This window comes from Cladophialophora immunda, assembly GCF_000835495.1.
Source record: "Cladophialophora immunda strain CBS 83496 unplaced genomic scaffold supercont1.5, whole genome shotgun sequence".
Lineage (NCBI taxonomy): Eukaryota > Fungi > Ascomycota > Eurotiomycetes > Chaetothyriales > Herpotrichiellaceae > Cladophialophora > Cladophialophora immunda.
This window is the reverse complement of record NW_015622545.1, coordinates 2,835,182-2,857,582: the sequence shown is the minus strand read 5'-3', so window position 1 is coordinate 2,857,582 and position 22,401 is coordinate 2,835,182. Positions and strand designations below refer to the sequence as shown.

Here is a 22,401-nt window from a genome sequence, read left to right as displayed (position 1 = left end):
ATGAGAGGCGCCAGCTCCAAGTGTCATCTTGCAGGCAAAGATCCCAGACTAGCAAACACGCCAAGACATCAGCCTCGCATTTTCTTCAACTTCCCACACTCGCCTCCAAGGTTTGCTTTCGATACCCTGGACGAAAAAAGAGCTCCATTGTCTCCATGAGCATGGAATGCTGGTTCGAGCGACCTGCTGGAGACGCGTTGGGAATCTTCTCCTGCTCACTGAGCCTCTGTATCCTATCCCACCAAAGGTGCTTCATGACACTACGTACGGAAATTTTGTCGCTCTAGGCCCGCTCTCAAAGGTATGTGCTCAGTTCTCCTTTCTTCGGAGTACGACCCGAACCCTGTTCCATCCTGATGAAAACCCATTCCAAAAAGCATAGTTCAACTGAGACGACACGTCTTTGAACGAGAACAATTCCATCAATCAATCTTCTGAATCCAGCCGAGCAATCTCCATTCTGTTGTTCCCCCCGCAGTCTGCCTGACTTAGTTTGCTAACGACGTCGTCTACGCAGGTACGTTTCCGTGATTTTCACAAGGTCTTCTCCTGTGTTTCCGCATCAAGCTATGAGTACCGTGATGTCCAAGTATCGGCAAAAGGCCGATAGGCCGTGTCGTCTGGGATCGAAGCCGACCATGTGAGATCGTCTCCCGCCATGACGATCATCGGGTTGTTTAGACAGTCCAGCAGGCTGAGGTTCCCGACTCTTTCGGAACCCCTCCGACAAGAGTTATCAGTCTGGATGTTTTTGTTTTTAATCTCGACGGCCTCATGCTTTCATCCCGAGCCTGCACCAGGCGTGGAGCACAGTTGCTTGAGCCAATCAAAATTCTCTCTAGATGGGCGGTGAAATGGACAGAGAGGTCGCCATGGATTATCGTGCATAGGATATCACGTGGAGTAAGTAGTTCAACGTTGTTCTCTGAACAAGTAGAACCAAAGTGCCCCGAGATGCCAGCGGTACAACTGGAAAGTGAGGCCACCTTTTCCAGTCGCCACCGGCATGGTAGAGCACAAGAGGTGGGGAGGTTACACAAGGTCCGTGCTCTGCTCCTTTTGCGTAACATGAGGGCATTCTCGACCTCGTCTTGCCAGGCTCCAGCATTGCAGACGTGTCAAAAAATCAGTACTCTCTGCGGTCCATGCACGGTACTCTCTCTTTTGCCAATACAATTGGCGGCGAGTTGTTGCGTGCTGAAATGCAAAGACGAGCTTCCCTGCAATGCGAGTGCGAGTGCGAGTCACAAGAGCAGATTGTTGGTTCTGGAGGATGCCACGTCAGGCTTCCGTGTGCTGCACTCTGCATGTACCCATGTTCCCGTCACACCAGTCAAGGCCAGTTGGGAGTGGATATTGGCGGTTGGAACAGTTGAGCCATGGCATGGCAGGAGGCAGCGCCGTGGGGGACACTGAGGGTCCATGTCAGAGCCACCAGCACCACCAGCGCCAGCAGGGCGGAGCCAAGTGATGGACGGCGAATGAAGATGCCCCTGGTGATCATCGCCCCATTTGTTGACTTGAGGCTCGGGGCCAGTCAGATCGAGCTGGATGGAGCCACTCTCACCAGCTTTCGCTGGTTATGCCAATGAGAACTCACCGAGCTCCACTGGTGACGTCGACAGCCACCTGGTAGGTGGTATTTGGGAGGGAGCTGGGTGCAGCCGACACGGCTAGCGCCGGACCGGCCTGGCAAGTTCCAGGTCGGAGGGAGGGAGGAGGGAGGCAGGAGGCAGGAGGCAACGCAGCAGGGGCGCAGAACAGCATTCACTCCACCTTCGCCGGGCAACGTGCAGGAGCGGGACGTGCAGCAGCTGTGCATCAAGCTACGACGACGATGCTGCAAGTTGGTCCTATTGATGGCTTCGTGTGCTGGATTGCTGGCTCTGTGTCACCAACCGAACATTGTCAATGCACCCAATGCGAGACCGCCTTGTCTCCCTCACCGCCCACTTTTTCCCACTTTCTCGCCCACTTCGCTCACCTCATTTCTCTTCCTCTCATCCTCTCATCCGCCAGCTCAACCTCCCACCCCTTTTATACCTCACCGTGCACCCTCCTCCCGAGCTCTTCTTCTCCTTCCTCTCTCACATTTCTACCTACACTTACTACAATACATGATCAAGAAAGACCACCGATAAAACACTATCTAACATCATCTCACATTACCTTGGACGACCTAAACCACAACCCTATCCATTGGCCCATCCGGATTTATTGCTTCTACCATCCACAGGACCAAATCTCAGCCGGAAATCCCCAGGAATTTGCTTTTTTTGCTTTTTTCCTCTCTGCGTTGCCAGGTCAAAACTTACCCGGGAAATCGAGCTTTTCGACCATCATCTAGCTTGACACAAGCCAGCTGCGCAGCGTGTTGTTGAGGTACTGATTTCTTTCTTTTCCCTTCCTATGTCGACGCCCATATGTTTCTTGTTTAGCCTGTTGCACCCGCCCCCAGGAATCCTTGGCACCCGCTCGACTTCGGGCACACGTGCACCAAGTCCTTGTGGCTGCTGGCCCAAGGCTATCTGTGCTGCGAGGATGCGTTGACTGTGTCACGGTCCCGCGCACATGAAATTGAAATGAAATGTCACTCAAACCTGGAGCTCAACATTTTCCCTTGGAGAACCTTGGATGGACCAATTATGACCCCGGACAAATGATTTATTACCCAGGAGATTCCCATGGATTGGCCATTCATTTGAAAAAAATGCTACCCTGGATTTGCATCTCTTGCTATTTGACCTGGTTTACCTCGTGTGCTCTGACAATCGACATTCGGCAACTGTGTGTGACCCTACAATAACTGTTATGGGACAGATTATACACATTCGACAACGCCATACCACAAATGCCCTGGACAGGAGTTGATCATGTCACTACGATGAGGATCACAACGAATGCTTTTTTGAAACGCCTGTGTTCACGCTCACATTCGACGAATGACCGACTAGGAAATTGACACAAGGACCGGACTTGTTTTTCAACTTGACGGCATTTGCTGCAGTGTTGCCGGGTTTAGAATGTTCGAACTTTCCGGAAGGAACTTAGGTTCCATGGACCTTGTCGCCCGGCTGGGTCTGCCGTCTCATGCTTTGCTATCCTCGTTGTCCTGGACCGCATACCTTGGCCAGAGGGTTCTGTCTCTTCGCCAACCGTACGGATTTCGTCAACAATCTACCAACGTCACCACGGAACTTGAGCTTCGGAATCTCACCCCTGGGTCGGCCAGACGTTGCCGGCATCCCTGGTCGATGACCATCTCCCTCCCGCCCGGACCTCTCCCAGTCGCCCTTGTTTCCATTTAACAATGCTATGTTTTCGGTGTCGGATGTTTGTGTGATATGGGGGCGAGTAACTAACATGTTCGCACTGGCAGAAAAATCATTTGTTCAACAATGACTTCAACATTAACCAGGAGAAATCCACTACTGGCCACTATTACTCCAGGATCTCAAAGCCGGGTACCGAGGACCATGCCTATGACTTATCCGGATTCTGTTCCATTTAGTTCCGCCTCCATGGCCGGAGGAATCTCCAACGCACACTTTTCTTTGACTTCTACCTCTGGATCGCGCCGGTGTCACGGGACCGCACCGAGCGCCTTCTCTTCGGGACAATATCCTCCCAATGATGACTTCTTCTTGTCAGCCTCTTCCGCAATGACCTATGCTGCCATGACCGTCTCTGACGGTGCATTCGTCGTACCCGTGATGTCGAGCTTGAGTGGCTTTGATGCAGATCCGGCATCTGAATTCCTGACGGAGGAGGCTTTCTCAGGCGACAATTCTGCAGACTTGAACCTCGTGCCATCGTCGCAATTTCCAGGACAAGACCAGCCAGAGGACCTCATGATTTCCAGTTACATGCCCATGGATGCTTCGCCACTTTATCATCCCGGAATGGTGAACTACAACTCGCAGAGTTTCTCGGTGCAGAGACTACCAACCCCTCCTCCAGAGGAATATGTCCGTGATTGTTTGTCAGCCCAGACCTTGCAGGAGAAGATATGCCCGGATGCCCAGGACTCCGCTTTCTACGGGATCAACCCCGTCTCCAAGGCGCTGCCAGACAGGTCAGCTCCCTTCTTCTCTCATGCGTTTCACCTGTCACTAACCCTAGTCGTCATCAACAGCCTCAAAGGACGCAGTGTGTTTCGACCTAGGCCCATTCGATCTGCATCAGAACGGAATGGCGCCGTTGACCAAGGTGTTTCGTGCATCGTCCCTGCTGAGACCCGGAGCCCCAAAGAGGAACAATCGGACCGAGAAAAGGCCAGAAGTGGACCGCTCTACGAAGCCAGGCCCGACAAAAGTGGACACTATCACTGCCCCATGTTCGAGAAGCTCAAGTGCAATCACCAACCCACCAAGCAAAAATGTATCTACAAGTAGGTCAAACATGATGCACAAGAGCTGAACTCTTTCTAACGATCTCTTCCTCCCCCAGCAAATACGTGGATTCCCATTTGAGGCCATACCGCTGCCGTTTCACGGATCGCCCGGAATGCGAGGATCTCAGGTTTTCTTCCAATGCATGCCTCCTTCGGCACGAGAGAGAGGCCCACGGAGAACATAACCACGGAGTGAATCCCTACTTGTGCAAATTCCCGGACTGTGACCGTGCCCGAGAAGGAAATGGATTTCCTCGGAGATGGAACCAACGCGACCATATGAAAAGAGTCCACCAATACGAAGAACCTGAACCTCTTCCCAAGAAGAGCTCAGCCACTCAAAGTCAGAACAAGAGGAAGAAGCCAACATCTGTGCCCATGAGGAGGTCCAACTCCTCCACCTTGTCCAAGGCCCATGCGATGGCGAATGCTGCCATCCAAGCGCAGACCTATGGCCAGGCCATGACCCGGGCCCAGTACGTCGCTCCAGGCGCGTACACCATTCAGACCCAGGACTATGATGCAATGATGCCACAAACCGTGTCGATGGACGATGTCCAGTTCTCGCCCAGGCCCGCCATCTCCAGGACATGCCGGGTGTCACCACCATACTCCGGGGTCTATCCTTCATGAGTTTCTTTCTTTTGTTCATCCTTAACTCAATGAAATGAATGAAGTGATATATACCCTGTGCAACCTACCACCTAAAGAATACTGGATGTTTTCATCGCTCTTCTTCTGAACTTGCATTATCCCAGCCATAGAGCCGGCCCACCGCTGTATTGCAGAGCGGCAATACCAGAGGTGAAACAGAACAACAGTGCTGCCGCGCGGAGAATGCAGCCACAACTCTACCACAATGCCGAGCCATACGTTCTCAATACCATGTCTCATCACCCAGGTACGACCAAGCCACAGGACAATTTTTTTCCCTTTGCAGAAGAAATGTGAATGCCGGAGGTTGTTGTTTTATATCCCAGGACTGGCCAACATATCCACCCAAGGAGTTATTCCCCCAGGATTCATTTCCAGGACAGGCCAATATGCTTTGTGACAATTCTTCCGACATGTTCAAACGATCATCAGGGGGTGGACCGGGTGGTGGACACCTATGCAATCTTACATCATTCGACTAGAGGCACCCGGCGAGGGGAATGGGATAGATAGAGACTTCTTGACAGCAGTGTCAGTACTAATCGCTGTGAATGTACTGTACGCACAATCATGTAGCTAGTTTCGGGGCTTTTCGCAGGGATACCAGAATTTGGCCATTCGAGTAAAGATCTTGGACTCAGAAATTCCCTCCTTGAAAGCCTCACTAAGGCCTGGCGGGCCCCTCCCCAACGACCCCCACCATAAAATGAAAACCAAAAATTTTGTCTTAGCATTTGCTCCGACGTGTGTCGTGTGAAGTCCGCCATGCCGGTGAGTAGACCTTCCTTGCACCTGGAATGTCCTCGTCACGACGATTGACTCTCCCCGTAGCTCATCATAATCACAGGGCTCCCCTGCTCAGGCAAAACGTACCGCGCCCAGCAGATCGCCTCGTCGCTGGCCAGCTTTGTGACGCCCTCCGCCAACGAACCATCCATATCAAAACGGACCATCCAGATTGTCCCTTCACACCACGCGTCATCCGATGACCGTGACCGCTCGGATTCTTCAGAACGGACGACACTTCGAGACCAGATCTACAATAGCGCGTCCCACGAGAAGACCGCGAGGGCGGAGGAGTTCTCTGCGATCAAACGCGCCCTTTCGAAAGACAATGTCGTGATCGCCGATGGATTGAATTACATCAAGGGGTATAGATACCAGCTGTGGTGTGAGGCCAAGGCCGCGGGGACGAGATGTTGCGTCGTCCACGTGGCTGCGCAGGAGGATGAGTGCAAGCGGTGGAATCGGGAGAGATTGAGGGCCTGGGGGAGGGAGCTGGACGGTCACGACGACGGGGTCGGGAAAGAGACGGGGAATGTGACGGATAGGCCAACGCAGCACGGACAAGGGGAAAGCGTCCTGGGCCACCTGGTCCCGGAAAGCCATACTGCCATCTACGGTGATCGGGTCCTGGAGAATGCGACGGGCGCCCGGTCACGCTCGTCCTCGACGGACGGGTCGGACAATGGCGAGAGTCCAGGCGCAGTCCCCCGGCCCTCGCCAGACGACACAATGACGCTCAAGTCCCTATACATCCACCGAGCGGATGCAGACGCTCCTGCGTCAAGGGAACCACGACCGGGACCCGACCGTGCGGCCTTACCGCCGACTCACTCGCCCTCGGTTCCAATCCCCCTGCCGACCTCGTCTCCGCCATACTCTTCCTCGACGCTCGTCTCCCTCATGATGCGCTACGAGCCCCCGTCCCCCTTCTCCCGCTGGGACACGCCTCTCTTCACCGTCCCCTCGGCCGACGCGGGCCCCCCGGTCCAGGAAATCTGGAACGCGATCTATCCCCCTCCACGCCGACCGACCAGCAAGAAAGCACTGAGTCAACTTCCTCCGTCCCAAAGACCCGACGCCGCCGAGACCGGCAACGGAAAGGCGGCGACGACTCCGGCATCCTCGTCTGGGTCGGTGCTGCCGCCGCCGCCCCAAAAGCCCGACGCGGTGAGACCTCACGCGGCAACCGTGCTCCCGCGCGCCACGGGCTCGGACGCCCTGCAGACTCTCGAGTCCGCCACCATGGACGTGGTGAGACATCTGCTCGCGCAGTCACGAGAACAGAATCTCTCCCAAGCCGGAGATGGTGGTGGCGACGTGCACCTCTCCATCCCCCTTTTGCCAGCGGCACCAACCACCTCCACCTCCACCGCCAACCCGCTGCCCGAGCAGCCGCCTTCCTCTCCTGCGGACTCGGCCGCCGCTTCGCCGGCGACGGCGACGGTGGACACGACCATCCACGTCCCGCCGGGCGTGCCCCTCTCGCAGCCCATGCTCCAGCGTCTGCGCAGGAAGTACACGCAGATTCAGCGGGGAGGCATCGCGCACGGACAAGGATACGTCCGCGGCCGGAGGCAGATCGTCGAAGGGTTCATTGAGTTCCTGGAGGCCGAGTGGGCCGAAGAATGAAGGATATTTGCTTTTGCCAAAGAAAAGGGGGTGAAGGGAGGAAAGAAATCCCACCGTGGCCCCCACCCCCCTCCACGACGACTACGCGAGTAAACAGAAAAGAATGGGGTCTGTTCTCGGGCAGAGGCGCGGCGTTGCAGACGGTGGTGGTATGTTTGTACGTACGTATGTATGTACCTCGAGATTGGCCCTGGAAGCTGGGACTAGACTCGCACAGCAAACAAGAAAGAGCCCAACCGCGGATGAAACACACAGACGGGGAAGGGGGCTAAGCGGATGCTAGCCACAGTAAGAACAGAGACGGGAGAGGAGAGGAGAGGCAAAGACAGGAATACTGAGTTGGCAGAACTGATCGACGAAAGACGAATTGAGAGGTTCGCACGAAAAAGGGGAAAGTCGTTTTTCATTCTCAATCCAATTTCCATTCCCATTCCCAAACCCGCCCTCAACCATCCCGCCTTCTTTCCGCCATTTCTGATCTCGTCTGAACGAGGACCCAAGAAGCGCAGAGTAGTCTCACCTGGCATAGGGTTGACTTTGAAAGGGAATCTATACTTTCCAAGATCATGAACACCCTCCCCCCGTTTGTGCCCCTGGCTTACCCACCATAGCCCATAGATCTTAGACCTCCGAGTGTACCAAAAAAACTTCCCAAAGACAAAAATTTGGACGTACTCCAGCAGGTGTTCATTGATGCTTCGTCAACTCCAATTCACCGCATCAAATGCATTTCTTCACTTCGCTCATCTAACAAATAAAAGCAGGAAAGCAACAACAAAAATCTTTCACAAGGTAAGAGAGAGCACTGAGCCCACAAGTATCTCCTCTATGCCTTTTTTACTTTGACCCCGATAGAGGGTTGGTCCCTCGATATGATTGTCAAGAAGCATACACGAAGCCGTCCCCACAAACGGACCGTGGATTATCCATTATGCCCTCGGTGGGCGCATGCGATTGCGTCGAGAAATTGGCGACAAACGTTCTGGGGGTATCAGCCCAAGAGAACAACAACAACTCCAGAGAAGAGAAGACAAAACGATTCCGATCGTGTAGATAAGAGTTGATCGCGAGAGTTGAGAAACGAACAGAGTCAATAGGTGGCTTGTAAGATGGCAGTGTCGTAAATGTGGAGATACTGACGTAACAAGATCAAGTTCGTTGCGTGCGTTGCATCGGAAGCTGGAAGGGAAATTCAGTGTCCTTATTCCGCATTGTATCGGGAAGGTGACAATATTAGACGGGGTGGTTGCCGGTTGCAGCATCGGCTGCATAGTGATGCATTCCAGGTGGTCTCCCGAACAAAGGTTCTTTTGTGTGGCATGGTTAGAGTGGGTGCTGAACATCGTGTTGTTGTGGTCAATCACATGCCAAAGTCAAAGTGTCCTCGGTAAACCCATTTTCACCCGAGCAGCCATCTGGTGGCGAGAAGTCGTATCTGATAAAACAAAATGAGTCGCGGGAGGAAAGTGCATGGACGGTGGCAGGACGCTGTAGAAATGCCCCTTCTAAAGTGACACATCGCCCAAGTCTCGCATTAAACAAGCCATCTGTGCACGTTTTGCTGCCTCCGCCAGAAAATCAGGCGGCAACTGCCCAGGGCCCATTGTCTGCGGGTATGCAGGGTGCTCCTTGGACATCGAGTTCGTGTGCGGATGTAGATGGTGCTGTTGCTCTTGTTGACGCGCCTGGGGTTGTTGGTCGCCAAACGGCTGTTGCCCTTGATAACCAGGATGCACTTGCTGGGAGGCATATGTGTTAGGCTGAGAGTAGTGCCCGCCGAAGAATGGACCCATGTGCGCAGCCGAAGGCGAAGGCAACGGGGCGTGAATATGCGAGTGTCCTTGCTGTTGGTGAGGCATGAAGTGCGATTGTATCTGAATGCGATGCTGCGGCTGTTGAGGAGTGGGTGGCGGCGGGGGAGGTTGTAGAGTGTCACTGACGGGGCTCGGGTGAGAACTCGTTGAGGCGCTCGAGGGCTGCGAAAAGCTGTTCGTAAAGGTCGAGGGAGAACGACCACTGCTCCTTTGCTGGAATTGCTCTTGTTGTAAATGCGGTGATAGTCGGGCACTCCGGCGCGGATGGCTGCTCATCTTGACCCTTGACCCGTAGGCGCAGGGCGGAAGAGTGTGTTTCAAAGAGACGTAGCCGCTGAACAAGGCGGCTTTGTCTCAACTCAGATTATCTCCCTCTTTTCTGAAAACAGCGCGCGGCTAGAGGTGCGTTGCAACGATAGGAACTGCAAGACGGTTCGCTGGAGGGTGCGAGTTGGATTTGGCGGTCGGTGCTCTGAAGAGTGGAATCAGGCGCAGAGAGGAACACGAGGTACGTAACAAGAAAAAAGAGTCAAGGTGAGTGTAACAGTGACCTCGCGCAAGAAAAGCCGGGGGCCCAGAGGATTAGTGCGGGTGTCAATTGGGAATTTGGAGAGATCAGCGAGAGCCAGGCACCTCGAAGGACGATTTCTCCAAGTTTTTTTCCCTTGCGCTTTCTGGAGAGTGTCGGAAACGGACCGTCGAGGCAGCTGGGGGGGGGTTGTCTGACCACCCAAGGGGGGCGAAGGCGGTACTTTACAGTCAAAGGAATCGAAGGCGAAGCCAACCGAGGCCGCGGTTGGCTGGTAAAATAGCCAGTTCGTGGGGGAGAGACACGATGGTGGACGTCGGCCGGCCTTGGGAGCCCTGGCAGAGTCTGGAGTGATGCGGGGCGCTTTCAATTGGATGACATAGAGGGCACGTTTCCCGGGCTGATCTGTGGGGGAGCCTGGTCGACGAAATGGGCCGGGCCACACAAAAGAGGAGAGCCTGCAATGCGAGATCGAAGATGAAGGGGTTCAGATCAGGGGAAGAGATGGTCGAAGATTGGGAAAAGGTGAAGAAGAATGCGAGGTAAGTAAATTTCGACACCAGCGAGGATACAGCGCAGGCGGCAAATGAGAAGCAGCCATCGGAACATCTGGATCACGGGATCACAGCATCGCAGCGCAGGCGGCTGCAAGGCGACGGGCAGATGCGGGATTGAGAGACAATCTCTCTCTCTCTCTCGCTCACTCTCTCGCACTGTTCGTCCAGCGGAGCCCGACAATCTGCCGACCAGCTTTCCTCCTCTACCCAGCGAACATTTTAGTGACGAAAAGTACCCTACAGCCCTGGTGGCCGCCCCATGATAACATCCACCGCACCGATCAATATCCACTCTGGTGTCTTGAAGGCATTTGCCGAGGTCATCTGGCCCAGAGCACAACCAACTCACCTCCCGCTTCATCATTGCACCGGAGAGCGATCGGTTCAGCTGGTGAGGCGACTGATGACATTAACATACCGTCTAGGTACCAGCGAGCCCAGGTCTTCGCGCGCCATTCCGCGCCCCTTCGACGGGAGTCCTCCGAGCCACGTACCTTGTCCCGGGGGTAGCCACAGAATACAAGTCAATCTCTGCATGAGGTGGAAACACTCCCCACTCTACCCACGCAAATTGGGAGTTTCTTTGGCGGCGAGATAAAGAGAAACAAAAGAGGTACTGCTGGGCTTCTGTCAATGGCCTGAGTCAGGCCACCACCACACCAATTTCCCCCAGTATCGTGCAACCGGATCTCTCATCACATCATCGTCCTGCAGAATTCGGGCCACTTGTTGCATTAGTGATCCAGGACACTATCCACCTATCTCGCATGCCTCTTGCTTTTCTCCAATTCCCGTGAGATACTCGCTTGCTCAGAGGTATCTTAGCGTCATCGGTCAACCCCCAATCCTAGTGGCCAGGCTTGGTCCGGAGATATGCATTGTCATCCGATTCTTACCCAACACCAGCAGCAAGAACCGCCCACAGCTTCGAGCTCTCACACCCCTTGCCGTGACAGGTGGAAGACACGTGGTGTAGGAAATGCCTGCACAGCATGCACATTCCAGACCGCCGCACGTGTGTTGATAGGCTATATGCAAAGAGGCAGGCACCTGGCAGTAACAGGGATATCTCATGGCCCTGAGCTGAGATGGTCCCTGAGACAGCCGAGGAAGAGAGAAGTCCAAGACCTAGCCCCATCGTACCGAAGAACCTTGGTCAAGACATAGGGTGCACCGATCAAATCGGTATTGCAAGTAGTCCATTTCTTCCCGGTAGTAAGCATTGCCGGAGCTGGCACTTCACGTTTGCAGCACCATACCGGAGGCCGAAACAAGTAATAGCTGGGGGCGATTCCTGAGGCATAGGGCTGGGTCTGCTCGACCTGGTTGGTATACACTGCATTGCGAAGCGTTCACGAAGTTGGAGCTCATGAGTCCGTTCTACGGGCCGGGTTATTACGGCCAGCAAAGGGTGAAGAATCTGTCCAGCACACGTAGCAAAGATCTATAGGACGAATAGGTCGCAGATGGAATTATAGCTCGGATGGAAGACACTTGGGAAAGCAGTCTTCCGGAAGACCTTGGCAGAGGAAGTCCCACCAATGCAACTGGTGGCGTCGACCTGTACTTTGCAGAGACACGTCCAAGAGACCAGGCTTGAACCGGAACCAGGGCTCCATATTCCTTGATCCATTCCTGATGCTACTTTCGCAAGGAAGGCCGATCTGACACCACTTTAGACAGCCAAATTGGCGGTCATGGAACCCAAGAGACTTCGGGAAAGGACGGACACGGACGATTATCGTGGTGTCGACGACCGACGACGTCAGCAAGGCGAAATTCGAACTGAAGAGATCGCGGAAAGCGATTCTAGGCAGCTAGGTCTCCACGAAGACGCAGGCTTGTACCTTGCAATCCTGAAATTTGAAGCGCTCGGTGGCACGACCGTCACACGATGTTGGAAGTGCTGGACTTGAGCTACCCGGGATCAAGCATCATCAAGACACATCTTGATACCAGAGTCCAATAGCGGCGAGTCCGAAGGACCGGTGAAGATGGTCCTTCGACATATGGTGTTCAGTGACACGGCGACAGATGTGAGTATCTCCCAGGTGTAGAAAGTAACTCTGAACCCTCTCTACAGTGGTTGAGCCTCATTAGAGATCCCCTTAAGAAGCCATTTGTAGTCATAAAAGCCCGAGAGCATCCTTTGCCGATAGTTCGCAGCAGCAAGGCGACGGTGTGGACGTGTAAAACTCGCGCACTAGCTAGCGGAATAGCAACACCTCTCGAGTCTCGACCCCGGCATTCCATCTTCGGTGGCGGAGAATCCACATAGCGAAATACGGCGGACCATTAGACGTGCAAAGCGGCTTCTCGCAGAAAAATTGACCTCGCGGCAGCCCCCTTTTACGAGTAGGCGTGTGTTTTACTCATTAACTAGCTGCGTACCATTTCTGTCATATCTACCAGAGAACGTTATGGAGCACGGCGAAGATGGGGACCCCTCCACCTCTCTTGACATGTTTCAAGAGCCTGTCGATTTCTACGAGCCCGAAAAGCCACCCACCTTCACCAGCTACACTCTACAAAACGGCCAATGTCTCACGCTGCGACTTGTAGGCCATAGTCCTCTTTGGGTGTGAATCGGTCAATTCGTCTGGACATACCTTCGTTCTGCTAATCACTCGTCAAGGGTCATCTGCTCTGGAACGCGGGTCAGGTCATGTCCAAATATCTCGAGCAGAACACCAAAGAGCTCGTGCAGAACAAGACTGTCTTGGAGCTGGGCGCTGGTGCTGGCCTTCCCAGCCTAGTGGCTGCGATCTTAGGGGCTCGGAGAGTCGTGGTGACAGACTATCCAGATCAGGATTTGGTTGCGAACCTGCGTTACAACGTGGAGCATTGTTCAGCTCTACTCGACAAGTCAAATATTGTAACGGAGGGTTTCGTCTGGGGTGGTCAGGTCGAGCCTTTGAAATCGCATATCCTGCCGGACGTTGATGGGTTTGATCTTTTGATCCTGGCTGACATTTTGTTCAACCACTCCGAGCATGCGAAACTGCTGGCCACTGTCCGTGACTGTTTGAAAAGGACGAACGAGTCAGCCGCCCTGGTGTTTTTCACGCCATATCGTCCCTGGTTGCTTGACAAGGATCTCCACTTCTTCGAGCTGGCTCGAGCTGAGGGCTTTGTGGTTAATAAGATATTGGAACAAATCATGGATAAAGTCATGTTCGAAAACGATCCTGGAGACGAAGCACTTCGCAGAACCGTCTTCGGGTATGAGGTCAAGTGGAAACTTTGAGGTTAGCCATCCGAGTTTGTGCTGTCCTCTCGCTCCTCCCCAATCCCTAGGAATCTGGTTGGAAAGTGCAGCCTCCTCGTCGCGGCTGCACGGCGCGGTCGATTTCAAAGAGTTCCCCGTCAATCCTGCGTCCAAACATGATCGTCCTACCAGCAGTATCCTGCAACCTTTCCGCCAACATCGTCTAATTCCTCCGGATCGTATTCCAAGTACTGCTATTCCGCTCTCTGAAGTAAGTGACATCTCGGAGCAAAGGCACACTCAGCATGCTTGGCTGCTTTGACAAGGGCTAACACTGTCGCAGATTCCCTATCTCTATCCCCCACCCCTAACCCATATCTGAGTCGTCATGTCTTCAGGAGCGCAAGCCAAGGGAATCTGGGTGAGCGTGATGGTTGGCTGCTGTGGAAGACGTCGGACAAAGAAGGTGCAGGAGAATCACCCAGCCGCAGGTGAGTAGACATCGCGTCGTGACGCATCTATGCGTCACAGATTCTCCTATATGAGAAATGTCCCGAGTATTAGATTTTTGAGATTGGGCTCGCTCCCAAGATGCTGGGCCCCTCCTTCATGCAGATTCCCGTTTCCACGTTCTCCATCTTTCCGCTCCAACCTACTTCCTTTCGTGAGCACAAACGGGGTTTATTGGGCCGCACGGGACGCTTCTGACTAATCCCCCTTCCAGAGAACACGATCACTACATCCTCGGTGGCACAAACCTCAAGCGTCGAGAATCCCGGAGGGCACGAGGAGGTCATAGCAGACGGTCACAAATGGCTGGTCCCAGGCGTTGGCAGTTTTGGCAACCGAGCTGTGTACACGTTTGAAGGACATTCGCTGCCCGAAGGTCTCACGAAGAGCAACTACACTATTCGATGCAAGAATTCCGGCGATATTCCTTTCAATAAGCGATTTGACCCGGCGAACGTTCGGTGCTCAAAGGGATATCTCCGTTTGGCAGTTCCAGGAGGCCAGAAACCCTCCAAGCAGACTGGCTACGCAGTCAGCTGTGCGGAGGTAACGACCGTGGAGGAGAAGATCCTGTATGGGAGCTTTCGAACTACTGCCATCTTCAGCGCGGAACCCGGCACCTGCCATGGTCTGTTTCCACATCGACTGTCCTGTCTGAGATTGTGTATCCTAACGAACGACAGGGATTTTCTTCTACAAGAGCGACACTCAGGAGTGCGATATCGAATACGTGACCGATCCAGCATCCTTATCAAACAACGGTCCCGATAACCCAATACCCCTTTGGTACACGAATCAAGCCTTGGATCCAACGAAAGTGGACAAATCATGCGAAAGCGGGCCTGCTCCCTCTAACTGCACCGCGCACACCCATGAGTATCGAATCGACTGGACCGCGGACTTCACAGCCTTTTACATAGACGGGGTCTGCCAGAAGAATTTCACCAACAACATTCCGAACGTGCCAGGCCAATTGGTCTGGAACAACTGGGCAAACGGTGACAAAGGTGTGTATCTAGTGTATTCGGATGCTATTACATCTTCTCTGACTGACGGCCACCACAGGTTGGGCAGCTGGACCGCCGAATCGCGAAAATGTCTTCAAGATTCAGAAAATCGTCATGTACTACGACACTGCGCCTAACGAGTCAGGTGATTCTGGATGAATGCAAGTGTATAATCGGTACCAATTTGCGGGATGTCTGGCGTGAAGTAATAGTGCACGAATCAACTTCTTGATTATCAAGACTGGTTCTGGGCCCTCATCCACCTTGTGGCCGATTGACGAGACGCAGCTATCACTGACAGGGCTGCTCGGGATCGGGTATTGCTAGACAAATTCAAGGTTCATTCCTAGCTCTTGCAACAGTCTCCCTTGCAGGTGCGTCAAGCAAAAATATTCCTGTCTGGAGAAGCTTGCTTTTCTCGTGACACACATTCAGCGCGGTACCGGCTGAAGGGTCTTCTTGGGCAAAGACACGGCCCAAAACATGTTGGATGATGCAGCGCCGACCTTATGCTTATCGGAGATGACACTGACCCACGGTATCTGCCCGTGAAGAAGTGCTTGCGTAAGTACAAGGTACGAGAACGAATCCATCCTATGCTGGTGATGCTATCCTGCCAATGCTATCATTGTGATCTGTACCTCTGTGGACCTGTCAGGGACGAGACTGGCGGCACGTCTCACTGTCTCAGGTATCCACCCGATAACAGAGCATGTGGTGCTGGTCGGGAGATGTGCGTCGTCACAGGCGGCGGCAACCATCTGCCATCGAAGCAGGCCCCTCAAGCTTACCTCGGATGGTGCCCCTCTTCGTGTCTGCGTCCGACTTCTAGTGCCCAACATGGCACAACTTAGTTCTTGGAGAGGCCGGATAGCAGGTAATGACGCGGATATGGAGAGCGCTCATTGTGGAGGACGGAGGCATGGCGTATCTGGGGTCGATGTTGACGTGCGTCGTGCATGGAACAACATTGATTGCAACAGCAATTTGCCGGAAATGATTGCCCTGGTGGGACTTGGACGAGTCATGGGCTCTAGAGGAGGAATCTGACCGGCGAAGCGCGCCTTCTGGAAACCCGAAAGAAGCCGTATCAGAGGACTGCGACCGGACCGGATATGTTTTCTGGGCGAGTTGGGATGATCTCGGAGCACACCCATCACTTCGATATTCCCGAGCAGCGACCAGTCTGGGCCCACGTTCTCGTGCCGGCTGTTTATGTGGCCCGAGCTTTTCGAGACCCTTCGAAGCCAAAAAACCCCAGTGGTTCGTCTTGTTGCATCCTTCGGGGCGAAGCCTGCCCTATCCTGCCATGATTTCATCTTGCCGTTTGTCAATGCAACCCTTCTCTTGTTTTTCTCTTCCGTGCCGGCGTCATCTTCAGAGTCGCAACCGATCGCGGAAAGAGTGTACACAGGTAGGCATCACCATTGCGGGCCTGAAGCGGCACCCCGCATAGGGAATACGGCCTAGGGGGGTTCAGAAGGCCCTGCGAGGATGACATGAGAATGGAACATTTAAAAAAGAAACCCACAAGGTAGAGGACAATGGGTGGGCGGGTCAAGTCTTTTCCATCAAAGGAAAGAGAGAGCGTGAGAGTGGGAGACAGGTGAGGGCGAGGTCCAACCCAACTCCAAGCCCGTTGCGGCCAAGCGGGAGAAAAAGAATTGGGCTACCCTAGGCGGCTCTAGTTAAAGCGCTCAACAAAGGAGCCCCCCAATAAGGGACGACATCCCACCCCCCGCGAGGGGCGAAAGCCGATCGACAAGTGGCTTCCTCATGGCTCCCACTGAGCATCGTGCCATGCCACCGCCATGCCACTGCCATCCCACCTTTTTTCCCACTGCGCGCTGCGCGCTGCTGCAAAGCCGCGTTGGCGTGCTGCCACCACGCAACCCTAACAAACTGCCCTCGCCTTGACCCCCTCGACCCATTGGTGCCATCTCCACCACGCTCAATCCGTCCAACGAAAAACTATTCTCTTCGTCAATCGACCCTATCCCGGCCGATGAAGCGTAGGGTTCGTTGCTTTCACAGCCCCGTCTCCGTTTTATGCAGTTATTGTCTTGCGTGGTTGCTTCTCTCTTCGCCTTTTCGTCTTTTCTTTCTCCCCTAGTCAGTCGACTTTACCCCCGGTTAACCTGATTCTCTCTTTCCTTTCCTTTCTCTCGTCCATTGCATTCGTCCTCGTTATTCGTCGCCCGCCTTTTACTTCCAGAGTGACCCCTCGTTGGCGCCCGAACCCAACCTGGATCCTCTCTCTGCCGTTCGTTCATGGCCGTTACCGGCATAGTATTAATTGCTCGCCACTGCCTCTTGCTGTGGGACTTCTGAAACTCTCGGTCAACGGTTAATTACCCTCTCGTCTCCGCGACCTGACCACCTCGACCACCTTCGACACGGACCTTCGGTTCCTTCTCTATAAGGCCTCAACGGCACTCAACCCTCTGCGCTCGCTAGGTCTCATGACGCCCTGACAGCTCGCTTACATCGGGTCGTACAATCCGCCCTGCATACGCTGCTGCCCAAAGCTCGCGAGCAATCCTCCTGCGATTCGCCGTCGGGGCATTGGACGGACGCCTGCTTTGCCTGTTACAGAGCACAACGCTTCCCTTCCCCCGCGTTCAGGACGCCCCAGTTTCCGGACAACCAGCACATTACTCGAGAGACGCCGAAACCTGTTTGTCTGATATCTCGATGTCCACGTGCCCCCTGTTCAGAATGTCGCTATAGACCTCGAGCCTTCGACGCATTTGCCGTTTCAGCTGCGCGTTTTTTCTCCTCCGAAAATCTCCACTCCACACACCGTTCAGCCAACACCTTACGACCTCGATCTTGGTATTCTAGAAAGGGACAACTCTCAAGATGTGCAAGGCTCATGTGCTACGGTTCTGTTGTGGGCACGGCATTCTGATGGGTTTCGAGACATGCAAATTGGCGCCCTGCCCTCTCCTCAAGACGACGGGAGTGAAGCTCCCACAGCAGCCCTACAAATGCTACAACTGTCAGAACAGACTATCGAGCTCGAACCTTCGACCCTTGTCGCCACGAGGATGCTCCTCTTCATCGACTGGAAGTTTAGATTCCAACTCTTCGGGCTCGTCCATCACGCCGCCGTCCTCTCCGATATCTCGAGTCCCGTCCAAAATTGCGGCGCCTTTGCCAGGCGTGGCTTGCCAACCATCAGAATGTGGGGAGTTGGGACGCAAGTTTAGTCGCTCGCAATCCTTCTCCTCCAAGGGGTTCCGTTTCTCGTGCACCTCATCTTCGCACTACCCGACGCCCCATTACATGGGCTTGCCAACCTTCCTACCTCACCAGGACCACCCTTGTCCACCTTGTCAACTGGAAGAATTCCGCATGAATGCAGACAGGGAAGCTATTGCATCGGCACGGGCACAGTATCCCCACCTCACGTGTGAGATGCTGGTAAGAGATGGGCGAAGATGGGAAGAGTGGCAGACCAAGCCCAGCCTGGAGAAGTTTGTTGAGGAGAAGCGGTCAGACGAGAAGCAAATGTGGCTGCACGTTACGAGGAAGTGGACCCAGGATCTGAAGAAGGTGCGAGTCCTGGTCTCTGAGGAAGATGGACTGGGGTTATTAGGATGAAACCAATGCTGATTACATTCGGAGTCTGGGCTGGCAAAAAGAGGTTCTATACTCGTCGCGGGAGACGGTAAAAACGGAGAGGATGACTGGCTTCTTATGATACCCACCGGCTGGCGTCGGAGAAAATAGGGAGGGTTATCTTTTCTGCGTTCTCAGAAAATATAGGGAATAGACAGCACCATTAATTGTCGATATATTTCCCCAGAAGGATTTCCAATTCCCATGCTACGAGTATTCGAGGCTGAATGACGTAAAATTGTGCGTTGGGACGTGGTACCTGCCAAGATCCGGGGTTGACGTGTCCCGGGCTCCTAGCGAGCAGGGATGTGCTGTTACTAAGGATAAGGAGCTTGGTGGATAAGTCAGCACTTGTTGGTGGCATCGCAGGCAACATCATTCTTTCCATCGTGAAGCAGGTCTTCAGTTGCACAGATTCCTTCTCGCATCTCTCTCAGTTGTTATCACCGTGTTGAGTACTGCAAACATGCGGCTTACGCAGTTGTCGCTTCTATTGTCGCTTCCCGCCGCCATCCTCTCCATCGTTATCTTTCCCGATGCCGAAGTCTTCCTGACACAATCTGAGGACTCGTCCAACCGGTTGTCCGACGCGGCCGCTGTTGAGCACGTCGCGCCGTTATCGCCAGATTATGCCCAGCTTCATGGATTCCATGTTGCCGAAGAGGAGGACAAGACCGCAGATGAGCTCAGGCTCACGCCCAAAATCGCCCACCTCCCTCACACCATCGAGAAGATTGTCGAGGATGACTGGGTCAAGATCACTAGGCTGTCCCCCAAATATGCCTCGCCTGCAAAGATAGGCGACGGTGACTCTGACGACGATCAGCCTCTCCCCGTGGTGATCTGGCACGGGCTCGGAGACTCGGCGGACGCCACAGGAATCAAAGAGGTCGCGGCTATGTTGGACAACATCCATCCGGGTACATATACATATATCATTTCCCTGGGCGGCAACCCCGGCTCGGCAGATCGCCAGGCTTCGTTCTTTGGTAACGTCACCGAACAAATCCTTGCTGTCTGTCACATGCTGGCAAGCGATAACATTCTGCGCACGGCACCGGCCCTCGACGCAATTGGATTCAGCCAGGGCGGCTTGTTTCTGAGGGGCTACGTCGAGAGATGCGCCGATTGGGCACCGAAGATTCGGTCCCTGATCACTTTCGGATCTCCGCACAATGGCATCGCCGAGTTTCAGAAGTGCTCCTCGCCGTCGGACTGGATTTGTCAAGGCGCCAACGCGCTCTTGAAGAGCAGCACTGTCTGGTCCGATTTCATCCAGTCAAGACTGGTTCCTGCCCAGTATTACCGCGACACAAAGGATTTCGACAATTACCTCGAGCACTCAAATTATCTGGCGGACATCAACAACGAGCGCGCACGCAAGAACGCCACCTACGCCCAGAATCTGGCGACCCTGGAAAGACTCGTGATGATTCTTTTTGACGATGACAAAACCCTCATTCCGAAGGAGAGTGCGTGGTTTGCCGAATTCAACGAGACGGAAAACTCGGTCACACGCCTCCGGGATAGACCCATCTACGAAGAGGATTGGATCGGCTTGAAGAAGTTGGACGAAAAGGGCGGTCTGAAATTCGTGGGCCTGCCTGGTGAACATATGGAGTTGCGGGCGAAGGACTTGAGGAGCTTGTTCCAGGTATATTTTGGGCCAGCGGGGAAGGAGTTTGACGAGCAAATTGGTTCGGTGAAGGAGCAGGAGATGGCCATGAAGCCCGAGTTATGATTCATTCTACTGAGATGCCTCTGAGACCGAGACTGGGATTGGGATGTTGTCGGAGAAGATTTGATGGATTTTGTAACTTAGCTGGCTTAGCGAAGCGAACCCTTCGTTTTGGATGAGGGACTGTAAATTCGAACGAGCCAAGCGTTGGCTTTATATTTATCTCACGATGAAGATTCCTATAGTCTACATGCAGTGCCGAACAGCCATGGACTGATGTGACAATTTCGTTGGGATCTGGATCCAGGGGGGCATCGTGACATCGGGAAACTTGCTATAATCGGATGGGGAAGTTGGTGACATGGGACATTTATGAGTCGAACACTTCAATGCATATAAAGCCATACTTCGGCCCTGGCAACCTTTACGTGTTGGCTCAGACACGACATCCATCGAATTTCCTCTAAACTATCCCAGCAGTCTGATCGATTTCAACTAGAGGCCCAACGAGACGCTCGAACCTCGTAGCGAGCCACTCTAGCAGACGCAATGTCTCACGTCGCTCATGCTGTGGAAACCTCTAAAACATGGGCCCGAGATGGCTTCATGATATCAACGGATACGGCGTTGATCCCTATTGACGCTCTTAACAAGGCTTTTGCCTCGGATGATATGTACTGGGCCTCACCACTTCCCGAGCCAGTCATGCGAGACCTATTGGACAACTCCCTCTGCTTTGGCCTCTACTCACCCACGCCAGCACCACCAACGCCGGTGGAACCGAGTCAGGAAGGTACCGACGTGGCGCCCTCTGACCCCGCAGAAACGTTACACGAGATCGCGACATCCGTCAGATCAGACGTGACCAGCGATGTCACGGCCCATGCAGGTCCAGCGGGGACAAAGCGAGAGGAACAGGGACCTTCACTGATTGGCTTCGCCCGTTGCATCACCGATCGAGTCAGTTTCCTCTATCTAACAGATGTGTACGTCCAGCCCGAGTGGCAGGGCCAGGGGCTGGGGAAGTGGCTCATCAGCTGTGTTCAAGAGGTCGTGGAAGACATGCCTTATTTGAGACGGAGTATGTGCATCGTCGGCCATGGCAAGGAGAGGAGCATGGACTTCTACGGCAAGTTGATGAAGATGACTCCAGTCAAAGAGCCGGTGGCTGTTCTCAACTGGAAAGGGCCGGGCAACGTGTTCTGAGAGGCAACCCATTTTCCTCGGACAGAAAAGCCGCGAGATACATACCACTGAACCCAATGTCACCCATCATTTCAGTCCACTCCTATGCTTTGAGCTGATGTCGGTGTCTTCTAGGGCGCATGTTACTGACACCGCGGTTCCCGAAGCGCGAACCTCCCTGCGCAGATTTCACGCTCGAGACAGAATGGGAGATTCACTCTGCCACAGCGCATGTCAAAGATGTTGTTGAGAGTGTTAAACAGTCACAAGGCCGTTGGGTTCCTGTACTGCCTTGCAGATGGTCAATCCCATTTTGCAGCCGCAAATCAGTCGCGCCTCACGCGTGCCGCTTCACCGAGTGAGTGAAGATGGTGGGTGAATCGATCCAGGTCTGTCACCTCCCTGTTCAGGTCATACCGAGCGCTTCTGCCTTCCATGGAAGAGACAACCTCTCTCGAGTCTCCTTCAGATGTGAGTCTGTCCATCCATACGTCTCCGTGGTTCTGGTCCTGCCCTGTGTGACTCGCATCGATCACCACCAACTAGCAAGATGAGTTTCAAGGCTGTCGTAGGAGTGGTGCCCACACTTCTTCTCCTACTCCTTTTCAACCCGAGTTTGAGCCTTGCCGCACCCCCAGTCTTCGCCTACCCGCCGGGCACAGCCCAGAACGCGAAGCGGAATGTCACGCAGGCGTTCAAAGATGCGATGACGCTTGCAAAGGTTGTGGCCATCACTGCCACTGACTGTGACCCTGTAAGTGGCGCCGACGACGACGATGGGAAGACTCGCCGTCAGATCCCTTCCACGCAGATCCCAGGCGCCCCCC

General features: G+C 53.9%; 10 protein-coding genes across 11 annotated transcripts in view; 8 read left to right on the top strand and 2 right to left on the bottom strand.

The window, feature by feature from the left end:
- The first annotated feature begins 2,034 nt into the window (after positions 1-2,034).
- On the top strand, positions 2,035-5,743 carry PV07_09145. 2 transcript variants are annotated; one of them, XM_016396376.1, is made up of 4 exons: positions 2,035-2,382; positions 3,380-4,075; positions 4,136-4,390; positions 4,450-5,743. In XM_016396376.1, the coding sequence occupies exons 2-4, from the start codon at positions 3,399-3,401 to the stop codon at positions 5,024-5,026; spliced, it is 1,509 nt and encodes a 502-aa protein (XP_016246232.1). In that variant the 5' UTR covers positions 2,035-2,382; positions 3,380-3,398; the 3' UTR covers positions 5,027-5,743. The 2 variants fall into 2 exon arrangements, with proteins under 2 accessions (XP_016246232.1, XP_016246231.1); XM_016396375.1 differs by having other exon boundaries at positions 2,035-4,075.
- A 54-nt stretch (positions 5,744-5,797) lies between these two features.
- PV07_09144 (uncharacterized protein) lies at positions 5,798-8,114 on the top strand. The gene is made up of 2 exons (XM_016396374.1): positions 5,798-5,818; positions 5,879-8,114. The coding sequence occupies exons 1-2, from the start codon at positions 5,813-5,815 to the stop codon at positions 7,460-7,462; spliced, it is 1,590 nt and encodes a 529-aa protein (XP_016246230.1). The 5' UTR covers positions 5,798-5,812; the 3' UTR covers positions 7,463-8,114.
- Positions 7,848-10,324, bottom strand: PV07_09143 (uncharacterized protein). The gene has a single exon (XM_016396373.1). It carries the CDS (start codon positions 9,550-9,552, stop codon positions 8,968-8,970), a length of 585 nt encoding a protein of 194 aa, XP_016246229.1. The 5' UTR covers positions 9,553-10,324; the 3' UTR covers positions 7,848-8,967.
- Positions 10,325-12,782: 2,458 nt separating this feature from the next.
- On the top strand, positions 12,783-13,609 carry PV07_09142 (uncharacterized protein; the record flags this gene model as incomplete). The annotated part of the gene is made up of 2 exons (XM_016396372.1): positions 12,783-12,920; positions 12,998-13,609. The coding sequence occupies 2 exons, from the start codon at positions 12,783-12,785 to the stop codon at positions 13,607-13,609; spliced, it is 750 nt and encodes a 249-aa protein (XP_016246228.1).
- Positions 13,610-13,958: 349 nt separating this feature from the next.
- PV07_09141 (uncharacterized protein) lies at positions 13,959-15,246 on the top strand (the record flags this gene model as incomplete). The annotated part of the gene is made up of 4 exons (XM_016396371.1): positions 13,959-14,061; positions 14,295-14,708; positions 14,764-15,087; positions 15,146-15,246. The coding sequence occupies 4 exons, from the start codon at positions 13,959-13,961 to the stop codon at positions 15,244-15,246; spliced, it is 942 nt and encodes a 313-aa protein (XP_016246227.1).
- PV07_09140 (uncharacterized protein) lies at positions 15,223-16,650 on the bottom strand. Its single transcript, XM_016396370.1, has one exon. The coding sequence runs from the start codon at positions 16,404-16,406 to the stop codon at positions 15,990-15,992; it is 417 nt and encodes a 138-aa protein (XP_016246226.1). The 5' UTR covers positions 16,407-16,650; the 3' UTR covers positions 15,223-15,989.
- Positions 16,651-17,194: 544 nt separating this feature from the next.
- PV07_09139 (uncharacterized protein) lies at positions 17,195-18,900 on the top strand. Its single transcript, XM_016396369.1, has one exon. It carries the CDS (start codon positions 17,950-17,952, stop codon positions 18,691-18,693), a length of 744 nt encoding a protein of 247 aa, XP_016246225.1. The 5' UTR covers positions 17,195-17,949; the 3' UTR covers positions 18,694-18,900.
- Positions 18,901-19,056: 156 nt separating this feature from the next.
- PV07_09138 (uncharacterized protein) lies at positions 19,057-20,748 on the top strand. Its single transcript, XM_016396368.1, has one exon. The coding sequence runs from the start codon at positions 19,178-19,180 to the stop codon at positions 20,450-20,452; it is 1,275 nt and encodes a 424-aa protein (XP_016246224.1). The 5' UTR covers positions 19,057-19,177; the 3' UTR covers positions 20,453-20,748.
- Positions 20,749-20,938: 190 nt separating this feature from the next.
- On the top strand, positions 20,939-21,595 carry PV07_09137 (uncharacterized protein; the record flags this gene model as incomplete). The annotated part of the gene is made up of 1 exon (XM_016396367.1): positions 20,939-21,595. The coding sequence occupies one exon, from the start codon at positions 20,939-20,941 to the stop codon at positions 21,593-21,595; it is 657 nt and encodes a 218-aa protein (XP_016246223.1).
- A 529-nt stretch (positions 21,596-22,124) lies between these two features.
- The window catches only part of PV07_09136 (uncharacterized protein), a gene marked incomplete at both ends in the record, with an annotated part of 1,216 nt that continues 939 nt past the window's right edge, over positions 22,125-22,401 (top strand). The window contains one exon of the mRNA XM_016396366.1: positions 22,125-22,328. Within this exon, the coding sequence (XP_016246222.1) occupies positions 22,125-22,328 (204 nt within the window). The remainder of the gene's footprint in view (positions 22,329-22,401) is intronic.